This window comes from Mastigoproctus giganteus, chromosome 4 (genome assembly GCF_048544385.1).
Source record: "Mastigoproctus giganteus isolate SK-2022 chromosome 4, ASM4854438v1, whole genome shotgun sequence".
Lineage (NCBI taxonomy): Eukaryota > Metazoa > Arthropoda > Arachnida > Uropygi > Thelyphonidae > Mastigoproctus > Mastigoproctus giganteus.
Window position 1 is genome coordinate 67,349,572 of NC_143578.1, and position 18,250 is coordinate 67,367,821.

Genomic DNA, 18,250 nt, shown 5'->3' on the forward strand with positions numbered 1-18,250 from the left:
TTTTCTATCCAAACAGATGACAGCCATTCCATCTCTTCCAATTCTTTGTGTCTTGATCTAATGGATTTTATTATACTTTGAGTTGTTCCTGCTATGAAAGTGTTTGTTTTTATTTTCTCTGCATTCGTTCTAATTCTCGGCATTGCCTCATTTAGGCCTGCCTGTAGCACGTGTTCTTTCATCTTGCTCCATAAGCCTTACCGGGGAAACCCCGGTGGGCCAGAGGTCAGTGTAATTTTGGCCATAAATGCTAGTATGAGGCTACTACAAATTTTCCCTGGTAAGAATTTTTGACCCAGTCCACCTCTGTCTATACTCTAAACCTGTAGTGTCTTCACCAGGATGCCTCCTTTTCACACCTTTTAAGTATTTTACTCATTTTTAGGGAATATTTTTAGGGAATAAAGCACAATTACAAAATGAGGAGGCATGCTTGATACACATAAAAAAAAAGCTAGCGCATGTAGCAACTGAATGAACAACACCATAAAGGCATAACACCTGACTAGCTCACATTTTACTAAAGCACATTTCTGGAGATCACATAAAACAATAAAAAACAAAAATACATTTTCAGAATCTTCCTTCATTCCTATCGTGTTGCGTTCAGTTGGGGTAATTCCACATTGGACTGCCATTTCTTGTAAGCACAAAGGCGAATTGTGCATAAGCGAATTCGGTCGTGTTATATATGATATCGTTCCCATATTTATAAATCGTGTATGATCGAATTCGTGTAGTGTAAACACGTGTTATACAAGGACTGACCGTAACTGGAAATGGGACTCATCAGACCAGGAGAACCGTCTCCAATCATCCAAGGTCCAGTGTCAATGTTCTTTTGCCCAGTTGAGGCGCAGAGTCCTGTGTCCTGGTGTTAGCAATGGGACTCTGGTAGGTCGGTGGCTCCCATAACCTACTGCAGCTAATGATTGCCTGATGGCCTTGGTGGAGACGTTTGGCAGCGATTTGTGCCACTGTCACTCTCCAGGTTGGCTGAAACAATGTGAGACAAATGTCGACGGCCACATTCAACCACCACATTTCTCTGCCCACGATGAGACGTTATTCCGGAAATGGCGTATTCCCGATATACTCTTGATACTGCCATATGGGGATAGTGCAATTTCTGTACCACCTCTGTGATACAGTGACTCATGCATCAGGCACTCGTTATCATCCTTCTTTCAAAGTCGGTTAACTCATGATGTTTATCCATACTGACATTGAATTACCGAATTGATGCAGTGTACCTATATACCAGCCAAGTGGTGGGTTCCTCCACTAGCACGAGAGGGGTGATGGCGTTGCATTGCCCAGGAACCCCATGAATTCTGTCCTTTCAGTGTACAGTGAGATTATGACCTATCTCTACAGGATAACGTTCAATAAATCATTGACAGAACACCGTGGGCTTTCCTGGCTGCTTATTAACACTATTCAGAAAACTTCACATCTGAGTGAAGTTTTCTGAACAGTCACCACCAGTTTATTAGGTGCCGTATTTCAGGACTTGCACATGAGGGTTATACCCAGAGTTACTAACAGTTTGCCCATTGTAAAGGTGCAAGTAGAAGATTTAGCTGTCACAAAACGATTGGAATTTGCTGAAATTCTGTCCATCTGACTTGAGTACCACCCAAATATCAATTACATCAGCATTTTAGACTCCCAGGTGACAAAGCCCAGCTTGACATACCTGAAAGAATGTCCATGACAGCTTCAAGGACCAGATTAAAATTAAAATTGAAATAATTTATTAATTTTTTTATTGTTTTTACTTACATACAAGTTTTTTTTTTTTTTTTTTTTTTTTTTTTTTGTAGTTGTTGGCGCATCGGCTTCTGTGGCCATAATGCACCTCCCAAGGTTTTTGCAGTACTTTGATCCAAGCCCAAGGCGGGATTCGAACCCGCGACCTTTGGGTTGCTAGGCAGGTACTTTACCCACCTGGCTAGCCCAGTCGGCTCTTACAAGTAACAGTAGCAGTTCACTACAAACAAAACTGTAATTGCAGCAATATGTTCATGCGGTTGAAAGCACTTAAAGTTACAAAATTAAAAATAAATAAATAAAAAGTAAAAAAATTTACCCACTTTTTTGCCCATTCCTTCCAATAATTTGTTAAAATCTTTAAATTTATCTAAACTATCCACTCAACACTAGAAGGAAGTGTACTCCAACATTCACTGTTTGGATAATGAAAATTTTCATACATCTATTCTGCAACTATACTTTTTTCAATTTAATTTTACATTCCCATCTGAGAAATTAAAATCGTGTGTGTCATCCGAGAAAGAGTAAACATGACATCACCATAATTACTGAATCCTTTTAAAGTTTTATACACTTCAATAAGGTTACCACCATACAGATGACTAGTTTCCAAAGATTACAATTTGCAGAACCCCAGTCTTTATTCGTAAGAAAGATTGTCTCTATCTTGCTGCTCTTCTCTGCACCCTTTTCCAACAATCACAGTCCTTCCTAAAATAAATTTGCCAAACCTGTGTGCTGTACATGATAATCATATTGTGTACACTGTTGCAACCAGAATCTAAATTCCTTCATTAATGCTGTGAGGTAGAATAAACAATGTAATCTGTCAAATAAAAAAAAAATTTTTAAAAAACCTAGCAGTGCAACATTCTCCTCTCCTAAAATATAAATACTTGTTAAGATAAGAGCAGCAATCCTTGCAGAGAACAGTTATCAAAATGAACAGGTTCTGTGAAATTATGCACCCTTAAATCAAATATAATGATTTAAGTTCTTAAGATAACAAATACATAAACTGTTCTACTGACTGTATGGGCTCCCAGCAGACAGGGCTCTGAAATGCTTGGTTCCAAGAGAAGAACATGTTATAAAAAATAATAATGACACTTTTAATGATAAAGTATTGAGTCAAATGTATCATTTTTAAAAAAATTCTTTAGTGGACTTCAGCATGCTAATTTTTACAATTAAACTTTGGTCACAAAATTTACAAAAATGCTAATCTCAGTTTGTTGACAATGTCAAGAAACTGAAATTCTTTTAACTGCTAATTGAACAGTGACCACCATATTTAAAACTAAAACCATAACATTACATATGTGGAGTGAATAATAAGTGAGTTTAAACATTTAATAATTTTTTGTTCTGATCCTTTCATTTTCAAAATATAGCACTAATAAAAAAAAAACTAACATATAAAATGATGTTTTCAAACTTTTCATTTCTACTGCATTGTTTTTAGAAGAGTTCTAGATGCGGGCCATACTTCTAAACATTCTTTAATCTTTTATTACTTAAACTATTATTCTCGCTGAAAAATTGGAATTCACTTTTATTGGATCAAAAACTCTTACCTGGTTTTTCTTTTTCAAATGGTTGGCAAATTTATTTAAACTTTCATTCTTGTTAAAGAATTTCTTATGCTGGAAAGTAAAAATCTACTTTTTTTTTCCGGAAACAAACACATGCTCACAGTTGTGAAACTTTTGGGCTCCATTTCATGTCAGTAACTTTTCATTTAAAATAAAACACACTGTTCATTTAGATCCTGGACTAATAAACTTAATGAAAGCACCTCATTCTCTCTTCTTATCTATATTAGCATTAGTAGAGGCACATAATGTGTGAAAGAAGAAAGCAAGCATATGCAGCATTAGCCAAAAAAAAAACAAAAAAAAAAACACGTTCCCATTTCACACATTCATTTGCTCCAAAAGTTTGTCCAGTTCTTCGTTGAATTTATTTAAGCTATCAAACTTCACAACAACAGATGGAAGTTTGTTCCAGCAATCAGCTACCCACTGGCTAAAAGCGAATTTCCACACATCTACAGTACAGATCTGAAGTTATGAACAGTAACTGATGTCTATTTCTGCCAACATTTAGTGGTAGGGTTCTTTTTCGAGAATGGAAGAAAAAAAAAAAAACTCAGTCCAGTCACAAAAAGTGAGAGGTATACTAAAAGACACTCTTCATATTAGCAGACATATGATGCAAGAAAGCAAGTTTATACAGTATCAGCCAAAAAAAAACTTCCCATTTCACCCATCCATCCACTCCAAACATTTGTCCACTTCTTCCTCGAATTTAAGCTGACAACTTCCCCAACGACAGATGGAAATTTGACCCAGTGATCAACTATTTGTTGGCTAAAGGCAAATTTCCACACATCTATTCTACAACTGTCTTTCCTCAATTTAAGTTTACGCCCCTTCGGATTTGTAATCTGGATAAGAGGAAAAATCCGCATTGAGACTGCTCAAACCATTCAAGACTTTACACACCTCAATCAGATCACCTCGCAGGTGCCTAGTCTCCAGACACTGCAATATGCACAACTTAAGCCATTCTTCATAAGAGCACCCACTTTGTTCCCCTTCTCTGGACTCTTTCTGGCAACCATTGCCTTATACAAGGGGATAACCACCTCCTTATCTCTACTTAAAAATTACTGTATATCACTGACAAGACCCCATGACCTGCACTGGCAGCCTGTCTGCACAATTACCTCCAGGTTTTTTCATTCTCCACTATCCTGATTGTAGTACCACACAGTTGACACGTTAATCTGGGGTTACTGCTAGTAATCACAGTGGGATGAACTGACGATGTTACCAACAGTAAATTCTAAGGGGAAGAATTCAAGGAATTAATCGTGGATGCTACTAAAAGTTTCATACCTATTAAGAAATATTGTTCAAGGTTTAGGCCTAAATGGTTGTCAAATGAACTAATGAAACTCGTAACAGAGAAGAAAAATGCATGGGTTGCACATAAATTATCAAGCGACTCAGGAGCCTATGGCAGATATAAGTTAATCTGTAATCAGGTCACAAAGGAGGTTCGGCAGGCGAAGGCGAATTACAAGAAATCCTTGGCAAAAGATGCTATGAAAAACAGCAAGGATTTCTTTACTTATATAAACTCTAAAAGGAAGAGGATGAATCTGATTGGTCCACTTGACATCAATGGTTCTACTGTTGATGATCCTGCTCAGATAGCAAAAAAACTGAATGAGTATTTTGCATCTACATTCACACATGAGGAATTATTAAGGTTTGAAAATGGCAGAAGGTTATCAAATTGTAGCAGGATACTTAATGATTTTGTAATAACTGAGAGCAAAGTGGAAGAGAAACTGTTGAAGTTAAACATAAGAAAAGCACCTGGGGTGGATGGGATCTATCCAGTTATATTAAAGGAGGCGGCAAAGCAACTAAGCAAACCCTTAGCCATAATTATGAGAGCATCCTTGGACTCAGGGGAGGTTCCCACGGACTGGATATGTGCAAATGTATCCCCAATTCACAAAGGGGGATCGAAGGGTGACATGAGTAATTACAGACCAGTTAGTTTAACTTCTGTTCCGGGTAAAATAATGGAGTCGCTGGTTAAAGATGCATTGCAGGATCATCTAAACAAGACTGCAGCAATAATTCAGACACAGCATGGGTTTGTTAAGGGAAGGTCTTGTCTGACAAATTTGATAGGATATTTGATGTGGTTACAAAGGAACTAGATGCAAAAAATAATTTTGATATCATATATTTGGATTTCAGGAAAGCTTTTGACACTGTTGCGCATGGAAGACTATTGTACAAATTGGAGCAGAATGGTATTAAGGGTAAGTTGCTACAATGGATAAAAGGATGGTTAAGCACGAGAAGACAGAGAGTGGTAATCAATGGGTGCTGCTCTTCTTGGACTAATGTTATTAGTGGAGTCCCACAGGGTTCAGTGTTGGGTCCACTGTTGTTTTGTATATTTATCAATTATATTGATGAAGGTATATCAGGCTTAGTGTCGAAGTTTGCAGATGATACAAAGGTTGGCAGGGTTGTTAATGACAGTAATGGCAGTGTGCTACTGCAACAGGACCTAGATATTTTGGGCAGATGGGCTAAGAAGTGGCAACTGAAGTTTAACCTTGACAAATGCAAAGTACTGAATATGGGTAGAAGTAACCCCAGAGAAACGTACCAACTGTGTGGTACTACACTTAAGGTGGTAGAAAATGAAAAAGACCTGGGAGTAATTGTGCAGGCAGATATGAAGTTTTCTGAGCAATGCAGACAGGCAGCCAGGGCAGGTCATGGGGTTTTGTCAATGATATATAGGAATTTTGCTAGCAGGGAAAAGGAGGTAATTATCCCTCTGTATAAGGCAATGGTCAGGCCACGCGTTGAGTACTGCGTACAGGTCTGGAGGCCTCATTTTAGGAAGGATGTAGATTTTCTTGAGCGTGTACAGAGAAGGGCAACAAGATTGGTGAGGGGAATGAAGGGATCCTCTTATCAAGAGAGGCTTAAGTTCTGCAAATTGCAGTGGCTGGAGACTAGGCACCTGTGCAGTGATCGGATTGAGGTGTATAAGGCCTTGAATGGGTTCAGCACGCTGAATTCTGATGGGATCCTTCCACTTGTTCAGATTGCGAATCTAAGGGGACATAAATTCAAATTAAGAAAGATAGATGTAGAATAGATGTGCGGAAATTTGCCTTTAGCCAGCCGGTGGTTAATTGCTGGAACAAACTTCCATCTATCGTTGTGGAAGTTGATAGGTTGAATAAATTTAAGGAGGAACTGGACAGGCATTTGGTGGGAATGGTGTTTTTTTTTTTTTTTTTTTTTTTGGCTGATGCTGCATAAGCTCATACATTTGCTTTCTTGCATCACATGCCACTACTACTACTACTTTACATTTGTCAATGTTAAACTTTAGTTGCTACTTCTTAGCCCATCTGCTCAACTTTTTTTATATCCTGTTGTAGTAGCATATTGCCATTAGCAACCCTGCCAACCATCTGTAAACTTCGACATTAACCTTATATATCTCTATTACTATATCATTGATAAATATACACAAAATAACAATGGGCCCAACAGCAATCTCTGGGGAACTCCACTAATAACACTGGTCTACGAAGAGCAGTGTCCACTGATAACCACTCTGTCTTCTCCCATTCAACCATCCCTTTATCCATTGTAGAAACATGCCTTAATGCTATATTGCTCCAATTTGTACAGTAGTCTTCCATTTGCAACAGTATCAAGAGTTTTCCTGAAATCCAAGAATATTATATCAAAATTATTTTTTGCATCAGTTCCTCTATGACAACATCATAGTATCCAATCAAATTGGTCAACCAAGACTTCCCCTTAACAAATGCATACTGTCTGAGTTATTACTATAGTCTTGTCTAGATGATCCTGCAATACTTCTTTAACTAGTGACTCCATTATTTTCCCTGGAACAGAAGTTAAACTAACAGGTCTCTAATTACTAGTGTCACCCTTTTATCCCCTTTGTGAACTGGAGATACATTTACACATCTCCAGTCATGGGGACCTCTCCTGAGTACAAGGATGTTCTCATAATTATGGGTAAGGTTTGCTTATTTCCTTTGCACCTCCTTTAAAATACAACTGGATAGATTCCACCCACCCCAGGTGACTTTCTTACGTTTAATTTCAACAATTTCTATTCCACTTTTCTCTCAGTTATTACAAATCATTTAGCTCCCTTTTAGTTTAATAAGCTTCTGTTCTCCACTTTCCTACAGATTTCATCATGTATGAATGCAGATGCAAAATGCTCATTCAGTTTTTCAGCTATCTGAGCAGGATCATCAACCTATTGATGTTAAACCAATGATTGCAAGTGGACCAATCTAATTCGTCCCCTTTCTTCCAGAGTTGATGTTAGTAAAGAATTATTTGCTTTTTTTTTTTTATTTGAATTTGTTTCTAAAGATTTCTTGTAGTCTGCCTTCGCTTGTCTATCCTCCTTTGTAATTTGATTACAGACTAGCTTATATCCACCATAGGCTTCTGTGTCACCTGATAATTCATATGCATCACACGCATTTTTATTCTCTGCCATGAGTCTCATTAGTTCATCTGACATCCATTTAGACCTAAACCCAGAATAGTATTTCTTATTTGACATGAAAAGCTTATAGCTTCCAAGATTAATTCCTTGAATACTTCCCATTTAGAATTTGCTGTTGATAACATCATCAGTTGGTCCCACTGTATAGAATTTAAAAGCTGTCTGGGACAACTGTAGTCACCTTTACAAAAGCAAAAACCCTTCCCTTTACCCCTGATGGTAGTTACATCTTTAAGTAAATCCCACATTAATACACTGTCAACACTGCCATCTAATGGTTCCTTTATCTGCAAATTCTTAATGTATGAATAATCACTACTGATAATCAGATCGAGTATTACTTCCTTTGGTTTCCTCTTGAACATGCTGCTGTAGAAAACAATTATCCAATAAATCCACAAAAACCTTGCTAACACGTGAGTGACCAACTCAAAAGTTCCAGTCAATATCTGGGAAGTTAAAATCCCTTATTATAAGACATTCTGATTTACTGGCCCACTCTATTTCTCTGTATATTTGTTTGTTGAACTCATCAGTCATTAGGCCTATAACAAATGCCTAGACTCATTTTTGCTTTCCCAGTCACACTAAACTGACTCAACATTGCACTGTTTACCAATTTCAACTGGATGCATTGCCTTAGATTTTATGTGTTTCTTAACTAACAGCATAACCCTACCCCCCTTTCTATCCTTTTTGTACATAGTGTACTCTCCAAATTCCATTTTCACATTCCTTATATCTCTGATATCCCAACAACATCTGCCTTTGATGACTTGATCAGCACTTCAAATTCATCAAATTTATTTACTATACACCTAGCATTTGTGTATATGCAAGTATAAAATTTGTTTATTATTATCATCAAGCACTTCACACTCCAATCTCAATGCTAACAATATTTATGGGGTAAAATTACTAGACTATAATTGGAAGCTCCCAGGCTGTAATTACTTAATTTTTTTTTATCATTTATTTATCAGTATTTATCATTGTACACAAACCACTTGTATAATATCCATAAAATCACCAGCTATCCTTTAAAAATACCGATATGAATTACTGGATATTTATGTATTTTGCAATCAAAGAAACTTACATTCAGAACTTCTTTTTTTAAGCCACTATCTGAGGTCATTCCATCAGGCACTTGTAAAGCTCTAACTAGAGCTTCAGTAAAATTTGGCAATACAGGATACAAAAGAACTTTTACTACACTCTAGAAATAAAAGAATAAAATTAACAGAAATATGTAAATAATATAACTTAAGAACTAGAAGTGAAATCTAACACTATTATAATATTACAGTGGAATCTCATTAATACAAAGTTCAAGGGACCTAAATTTTCATGTTTTGTAATAACGAGGTCCACCAAAAGTGTCAAAATTTTAGTTTCTTTTTTTTGGTACATACTGTATATCTAAGAATAATAATATCAAAAAAATAATAATAAAATAAAAACAAAAGCCTTGTCTAACAATGCAGTAATAGGAATAACATTTTTAAAGATTTTATTTTATTTGTAAGATAAACAAAGAGAGAAGCAATATTAATGGAAATGAAAATATATACAATATTTCACAGTAAAACGTAATCTTAATATAAAAGGAGACATACAAACCATTAACTTTTTAATAAATTAATCTAATTTAAAGAAAGAATCCAATTTTGTTTGCACAGTTTTTGTCCTAAATGCATTTTTAACTATAGCACAGACAATATCAAATGCAATAGTTGTTTCTTTATCAACGTTACTGCAGGCCAACACATTCTCTATTATGTTCAATGCATTTTTGGGCATCCTTTTTAAATGGCAGGTGTGCACTTCTTCACTTTCGCTGGTAACAAAAACATCATCGTCTTGTTTGGTATCCAGCAGATCTTCTGGTGTTGGCATTGCAGTGGTAGCAACTTCATCATCCACCTTCACAAAAACTCTTCAAATTTGCCAACAAAATCCATATGCTCCTTCAAATTCCTCCATTCCTCACTGTTGCTATCACATTCGTCTGCTGGACCATGTTTTTCGATGGTGTTTTCTCCAAAGCCACTCTTTCTGAAGCAGTTGATTATTACACTTGATGTAATACTTTCCCAAGCAATAACAAGGTAGTAGTAGTAGTGGCATGTGATACAAGAAAGCAAGTGTATGAGCTTATGCAGCATCAGACAAAAAAAAAAAAAAAAAAAAATCACACCATTCCCTCCAAATGACTGTCCAGTTCCTCCTTAAATTTATTTAACCTATCAACTTCCACAACGACAGATGGAAGTTTGTTCCAGCAATTAACCACCGGCTGGCTAAAGGCAAATTTCCACACATCTATTCTACATCTGTCTTTTCTTAATTTGAATTTATGCCCCCTTAGGTTCATAATCTGAGCAAGTGGAAGGATCCCATCAGAATTCAGCATGCTCAACCCATTCAAGGACTTATACACCTCAATCAGATCACCGCACAGGTGCCTAGTCTCCAGCCACTGCAATTTGCAGAACTTAAGCCTCTCTTGATAAGAGGATCCCTTCACTCCCCTCACCAATCTTGTTGCCCTTCTCTATGCACACTCAAGCAAATCTACATCCTTCCTAAAATGAGGCCTCCAGACCTGTACACAGTACTCAAGGCATGGCCTGACCATTGCCTTATACAGAGGGACAATCACCTCCTTTTCCCTGCTAGTAAAATTCCTATATATCATTGACAAAACCCCATGACCTGCCCTGGCAGCCTGTCTGCATTGCTCAGAAAACTTCATATCTGACTGCACAATTACTCCCAGGTCTTTTTCATTTTCTACCACCTTAAGTGTAGTACCACACAGTTGGTACGTTTCTCTGGGGTTACTTCTACCCATATGCAGTACTTTGCATTTGTCAAGGTTAAACTTCAGTTGCCACTTCTTAGCCCATCTGCCCAAATTTTCTAGATCCTGTTGCAGGTTACGGATAGCATCCAAGACATTCCAATTTGGCTGCAAATTTTTCCCTCCTATGTTTTGGATCAAGTAGCTTATCAGGCAGGCTCTATATGCTCTCTTGAGGTTATAAATAATGCCTAGATCCAGTGGTTGTATTAAAATGGTGGTATTGGGAGGTAAAAACAACAGCCGTATATTTGTCAACTTAAGTGTCTTGGCAGAATGTGATGTACAACAGTCTAGAATCATCAAAATGTTCCTTTTTTCTGAAGCCATTCTTCTGTCCAATTTTGATAACCAAGACTGAAAAATTTGGACTGTAAGCCAAGCACTTCTATTGGCCTCATAATCACAGGTAAGTTGGTTAACTGCTTTAAAACATCTTGGCTTGGAAAACTTACCAATTGCAAGTGGGCATAGTTCTGTACTACCACCTGAATTGCAGCATAACAGAGTGAGTCTTTATTTAATTTTCCACCACGACAAGACTCTGTTCAAACAGCAAATTATAAAATAAACCTGTCTCGTCAAGATTAAAAATATCCTTTGCCTCATATTTTTAAAGGATGGACCATACAGAACACAATCAGGCTGTAGCCTTTTCTTTGTCGACTAATCCAGACTCACTGCGAACATTTTGCAAAACCAAGTTATTCCTATCTTTAAACCTTTGGAGCCAGCCACTACTGCATTTGAAGTCACTAATCCCATTTTGCTGAGCTCAATAATTTGCCTTTTCTTGCAAAATCAGACCTGATATTGGCACACATTTGTTGATACCACTCAAAGTTTTGTTTCTTCAAGCTCATGTTTTGCACCATGAATTCGTTTCCTGTTTTTCATCGCTGCTCCAGTGTCACGCACTTAGTCTTTTTTGGTTTTTCAGTATTGTAGATGAAGTAGGTAAAGGGATGTTGTATTCCTTTGCAATGTCCGTTTTGCTTCTTTCCATCCTATCAGATTCTTGTATAATTTTTAGTTTAATTTCCAGGCTTAATTCTGTCCGTCTACATTTTGTCGTCATAACACTGCTAGATAAGATTTAATATAAACAAATCTGAAATTAATTTAAAGACACAAGTTCCAAAAAAAGACATCAGCTCAGATAAAATGGCACAAAATATAGATTGCTGTATACGATAGCAAAAGACCTTTTGAACTGGGGTAACAATTGCAACTGACCTTATTCCCATGGAGAGCGAGGGAGTGCACGTAAACAACTTAGAAAAACTTTTTATTCTTTTGTTAATTTAACTTTGTTTGTTAATTAACTTGGTTAATTAACAAACAAAGTTAAATTGTGTTAAATGGTGTTAATTAACAAAGTTAATTAACACCCTTCAGAAAGATGTTTTTCAGAGTGCACTTGACGTTGTAGCTACCATAAACTGCTTTTGTTTACACAAAACTAATTTCTAACAAGTCAGTGCCATCCTTCGGGAAGTAGGGAGCAGGGTGGTGGGGGCAATAATCAGATCGCTCTGTGAAGTTCTGTATTAAACATACAAAATGACAATATTTATTTCTCATGGGGTGAAAAAGAACTTTGTAATACATATTAACCAAATTTTGTAATAAATGAATATATTTACATAGAAAAGTCTATCCTTTCGCAGGAGAATGGTATATGCTTCTATAAACGAGTACTTTGTATAAACCGAGTTTGTATTAACGAGATTTTACTGTATAAGCAACAAGACAAAACAAAAAAAGTTATGTGAAGCACTTACAAGTCAGTTCATACTGTCATTGTAACCATGTTAATAACCAACTGGATTGAAGAAAACTGTTATATTTCATGTTTTAAATATCACAAATTTTGTTATCACTGTGCCTCCCAACATCACCTTTATTCTTAATTTTTTTTTTTTTTTTTTTTTTTGTTCTGTGGTTTAATATTCATGTAGGAAACTTGAACTGCTTTTTAAAAGAAAATCCAAACATCTGAAGAAACTTGTTTTTGTCTATTAGTTCAAAGCAAATTTTGACCTAGAGATTTTAGTTGGGAATCTTGACAGTTGGAAATCAATCTGTCTAAAGAAGTCTGGGGTGATTATCACCTCAACACCATAAAAAATATTCCACACTAAATGAATAGACTCATGATTACCTAGGGTGGCTGGAAGCTAAATTTTCCTAGATAATTCAAAAAAAGAAAGAAAAACTTGCAAATAAGAAAAATATTAATTAATTTATATACCTACTATATTCATAAAAGTAAACTGAGCGAAAGAATATTTGAATAAAATTAACCCCAGGGGCTCTTATATGGTGAATATAAGTTTCGCACACCCAGGGTCCTGAGCTGGATATCATCATTCTTCTCTTTCTTGGTGTTTCCCTTCTACTTCTCTCTCTCTCTCTCTCTCTCTCTCAAGGTAACTCAGAAAAATTTTTTGGCTCGTGTAGCAAAAGCCTCAGACTTTCTTGCACCATATAGCTAATAATAATAATAATTTGATTCATACATATTTTTTGTAAAATGTAAACAATGAAGTCTGCCTTTTCCCCTGATTTGCCTTCCTGCAAAGCATGATACTGTTAGTAAGAGCACTATCTCTTGCTGTACTACATAGCTGAGAAAACTCATTAAAGTGTGGACACTTTAGTGCCTTTATGTTTACGAAGAGCAAAGTTTTTGCTGCAAGACAAAGTTATTGTCTTGCAATGCATCTGTTGTCATGGTAAAATACTGTCATAATTTGCAAACTAGGCAGCACATACCAAGCAATTGTGAGACTTTTGTTCTTGTCAAGATGTCAATATGATGGATGCACAGGGTGACAAATTAAAATATATCCTATGGTTAAAATTAACCAGTGAAACTGAAAGGTTACTGAAATATGACTAGAGTAAGCCAATAAGCAGAGAGAAAAGGCAGGGAATGAGGTTTTTAAAAAATTCAGAGACTTGGTCTACAGGAACATTAAAAAATGTAAACAACTATACCTGTAATGGATCCCATGTATTTCTCTGTTATCTAACTTAGACTGCCACACCTGTAGGGACCCAATTAATCTGCTCCTGGATAATTATGAGTATACTACTGATTATCCAGGAGCCAGGGTCATTCAATGTTGGATATATGGATGTATCGAATATTGAATGACCTTGGCTATGATTGTGCAAGGAGTCTTGAAACTGCTTCTGAAAAAAGTTTGTTATATGTAAAGTACAGGCGATCCATAAATTTTGGCAAAAGAAATTTAATCATTCCATAATGGATGTCATCTGGTTCAACAGTACTTGCCTTAGTAAGAGTGAAAGCTATTTTTAACTCTTGTATAGTAAATGACCACTGTACGAGTAAAGACGCTTCAATGTGAAATTTAAGTATTTCAGGACTAGTAACTCTGGGGAATAAGAGGATGTCATAAGATGTTAAAAAAATGTTTCTCTAAGAGCAATAGCTATTCCAGTTGAATCTACAATAGTGCACCCATTATATTCTTGGATTGATAGGATAAGATGTGCATTTTCCTTTCATTTTCCAAATTTTGTCCTAGAGTGCCTCAGTGCTGGCTGACTAGGTAATAGAGGATGCAAAGTGGATTCGTTTTGGCTCTTGGCAGTGAATATAGCATGCTTCATTACATGCAGCTGCACATACAATTTAATGTGATGTACGTCACAGCACAGAAAAACTTCAAAATCTACAAGAGGAGGGGGCAGTTTTTTCCAATGAGTCAACCACTCTTTGACAAAAGGAAAATTGAGACACCCACTTTACAGTTATCCCCTCTCAATTTAAATGTATGCCCCCTTGTGCATGTATGTCATGTGACTAAGCATAAAGCTTCCCTCACCATTTAGTTTACTCAAATCTTTCAGGACCTTGATGAGGCTAATCTGTAGGTACTTGGTTTCCTAACACTGTAGCTTACAAAACTTAAGTCTCTCTTAACAAAAATTCCCTTTATGCCTTTTACCAATCTCATCATCCTCCTCTGTACCCTTTCTCATAGGTCCACATATTTCTAAAATGGAGTCTCAAAGCCTGTTTTCAATATTCAGGATGCAGCCAAACCATTTTTTTTATAACTCAAATGGCAAAATTCTTATATACACATATCAGTGAACATATGAGCTGTCCCAGCATTTGTCTCTATACTATTCAGAAAACTATACATCATATTGTACAGTTATACTCAAGTCCATCTCAGCAGTCTTATCTCAGTAAGGCAATGTATATTTCTTTATTTAAAGCATTACCTATGACTTTTAATAGAAATGACATATACCAATAGTGTGATTAGGAACGCTACATTCAGAAGATGGCATCACTTTCTACGAATGATCTGGTGAAGTTTGTTTGCTCCATGATAACAAATGAATGAATAAACTTTCTGGAGGTATTTACTCAGGTATTACTGGCTCTCTCAGTAATAGTACATACTGAGTAATAGCTCAGTAACAGTTCATAATAACAGTCAGGGTTCCAGGAATCCACTTAATCGCTCACCACAATCTACTAATTACCTGTTACTGGCAATCAGATTTTTCACTGCAACCACAATGACTTTTAAAGCATTCTCTGGAGCTCAACTTTAACTTTTGAATGTAGTGAACTACAAGAAATTACCTGTAATCATACCATACATAGTTATGATGATAATATTTGGGGAGTAGAGCAATGGTAATGCTATGTTCAAAAGAATTAACTTTTCATGATGGATTAGAATTTATTTGTTATTTGCTTAATATATAATAGTTTTATCTTGTAAGAAAAAAAAAAAAAAAAAAATATATATATATATATACATCAATAAATGCATTTTCATTTAGTGAGTAAAGTGGCCCCTAGCCAAAAATATCTTGCAAATCCGCTATACATATGGTAAAATATACAAATATTAATTCAATTAGCACATTGTACATATCAATTAATTAGTACACGACGAACCAACTATACTGTACAATGGTCATCTCAAACTCAGCTACAGCACAACGAGCTGGACAAGCAAGCAAGCTACAACAGAAACCAATGAAGAGACACTGTCCACATATGAGCATCACATCCTAGAGACTGATAATCACCGATAATCTCCAAAAGATAAACAGTTCAAGGAACAGCAATCCACCAGCAGCCCTTGACCAATCTTTTCAGGGCCGAATTAATCAACAAGGCTCTCATCAAGGATTATAGTGCTATAATAGCCAAGTTGTCTTGTGAAATGACTTTCTCTGAAGTACCAGACACCAGTTTCAAGGAACCTCTAGCTATGATGGAAAAAACACTGGAAGACAAATTTCCCCCTATTCAAAGACCTTTAAATTCTACTCATACATTTAATGATTCTCAAGATTGTGAACAAACTGGTAGTACAGCTATTCTTGACTATCTTTTTGGATTAAAAGCAAATATGCTTAATGTTTTTATAGTGGGCTCTACTGCGACACCTCTTATGTTTGTTGAGATATCCAAAAATTGAAACAATATGGAAAGGTTAGTGATAGATCTAACTATAGAGAATGAAAAGTTGAGAACAAAATTAAATAATCTTAATGTTGAGAGGTTGATTGATTTTTGATTTGGTAGTTGTTGGCGCATCGGCGTCTGTGGCCATATTGCACCTCCCAAGGTTTTTGTAGTACTTTGATCCAAGCCCGAGGCGGGAATCGAACCCGCGACCTTTGGGTTGCCGGGCAGGTACTTTACCCACTCGGCTAGCCCGGTCGGCATGTTGAGAGGAAACAACAAAATGTCTTGCCAACTGTTTCGGCTCCCACCTATGTGGGTGTGGTTGCCTTAGGTGCTGGCAAAAAATTTCTGAGTGATGTTAATTTATGGATGTTCAAACAAAGTACGTACTCATAGTTAAAGCAAATGCAGATAGTAATTGTAAAACTTGTGAGGAAGTTAAAGCTGAAATTTCTAAAAGTCTTAAACCTGAATTTAAAACATTAAAGATTAAATCAATAAGAAAAATAAGAGAAAAAGGAGTTCTAATCGAAACTGATAACAGCAAGGATCTAAATAAACTTAAATCCTGCCCTAAGTTTAAGGAGTTAAAATTTTCTGTAGATTCCCCTAAAAAATTAAATCCAACTGTCATAATATATGATATACCTAAAGATGTCAATGACTGATTTTCTGGAGGACTTATTCAATAAAAACTTTGTGGATCATAGGATTTCCCAGGAAGATTTCGAATCTGTTAAGGTTAGTTTTAAAATCAGGTCTCGGAACAAAAACAATCAACATTGAGTTCTTGAGATCCCAAATAAAATTAGGAAGTGTTTTTGGCTTCAAATTGCAATGTTTTTGTCGGATAGTATGTCCATAGTATGAAGGATTTTTTCACAGCATCACGCTGTTTTAAATGTCTTAGCTATGGACATTTGGCTAAAAACTGCCAACAGCAGTTTACCTGTGGACATTGTGGTGACCTGGGTCATCAAATTCAAGACTGTCCTAAAACGGAGGGACCTGCTGTTTGCCCAAATTGTCAGCTTAAGAAGAGGAATGCAGACCATTCCTTCAAGGACGTTAAGTGCCCTGAATTTGTGAAAACCCAAGAAGTAACAAAAATTCGGACTGACTTTACCTAACTCTGGAATGTCTTGTGTACATACTTTACAATTAAATTGTCAATGATCTTTCTAAATTAATGGTCCAACAAAAATTTCAACTTTTAGGGTTACAAGAACTGTATTCTTATAAGGGTGTGGTCAAGGGCCTCCCTCTCAGCTGTCACATTATTTCTTCAAACCCTGTTACGGTCGGTGAGCGGGGTACCAGGGTTTAGGCCACCCTGGTGGTTGCTGACCCCTTCATTACTGTAACAAAAATTTCTAGTCTTTGCTCCAACCATGCCGCATGTGCATGCTTGGAAGGCTGTTTTGGAAAAATTTATGTGGTTTCTCTGTATACTCAATGTAGTCAGGCCGGGCAGGCCATAGAGACATTTCTAAATTACATGGAAGACGTCTTTATCCATTTATCTGGTTTTCCTGTCATTTTTATGATGGATGCTAATGCTCACCCCCAGCTTTGGTATAGCCCTACTACAGACTCTAACGGTGAGCTTTTGGAGGTGCTTATTCAGTCCAATAACCTCACTCTGTGAATACCCCAGGCCATCCGCCTACTTTTGTTTCTTCTCTAGGTCAATCTTATATTGACATTACTCTTTCAAACTCTACTATTGGTTATGGCATTTCCAACTGGCTTAGCCATACTTCGTGGTGCTTGAGAGACTACAATGTCATCACTTTTATGATCAGTCTAAGTAACAGTCCTAGGGTTATCAGGTGCTGTTTTGACTTTCTGCAGTTTAAGACAAAACACATCGATTGGAATATCTTTGATGTAAAGGTTCGTGAGCTTATTTCAGAAGACATAATCATCCAACTTTGCTTGCTTCCTGCTGATATGCAGGTTTCTGGGGTTCAAGAGATTCTAATCACTGTCTGTGAGTCCACTCTAAAAAAGAAAAA

At 36.5% G+C, this 18,250-nt stretch overlaps 1 protein-coding gene across 1 annotated transcript in view; it reads right to left on the reverse strand.

Moving 5' to 3' along the window:
• The window catches only part of Ipo9 (Importin 9), a 358,080-nt gene that overhangs the window by 277,629 nt on the left and 62,201 nt on the right, over positions 1-18,250 (reverse strand). Inside the window, exon 6 of the mRNA XM_090372279.1 lies at positions 8,990-9,109. Coding sequence (XP_090228405.1) covers positions 8,990-9,109 — 120 coding nt within the window. The remainder of the gene's footprint in view (positions 1-8,989; positions 9,110-18,250) is intronic.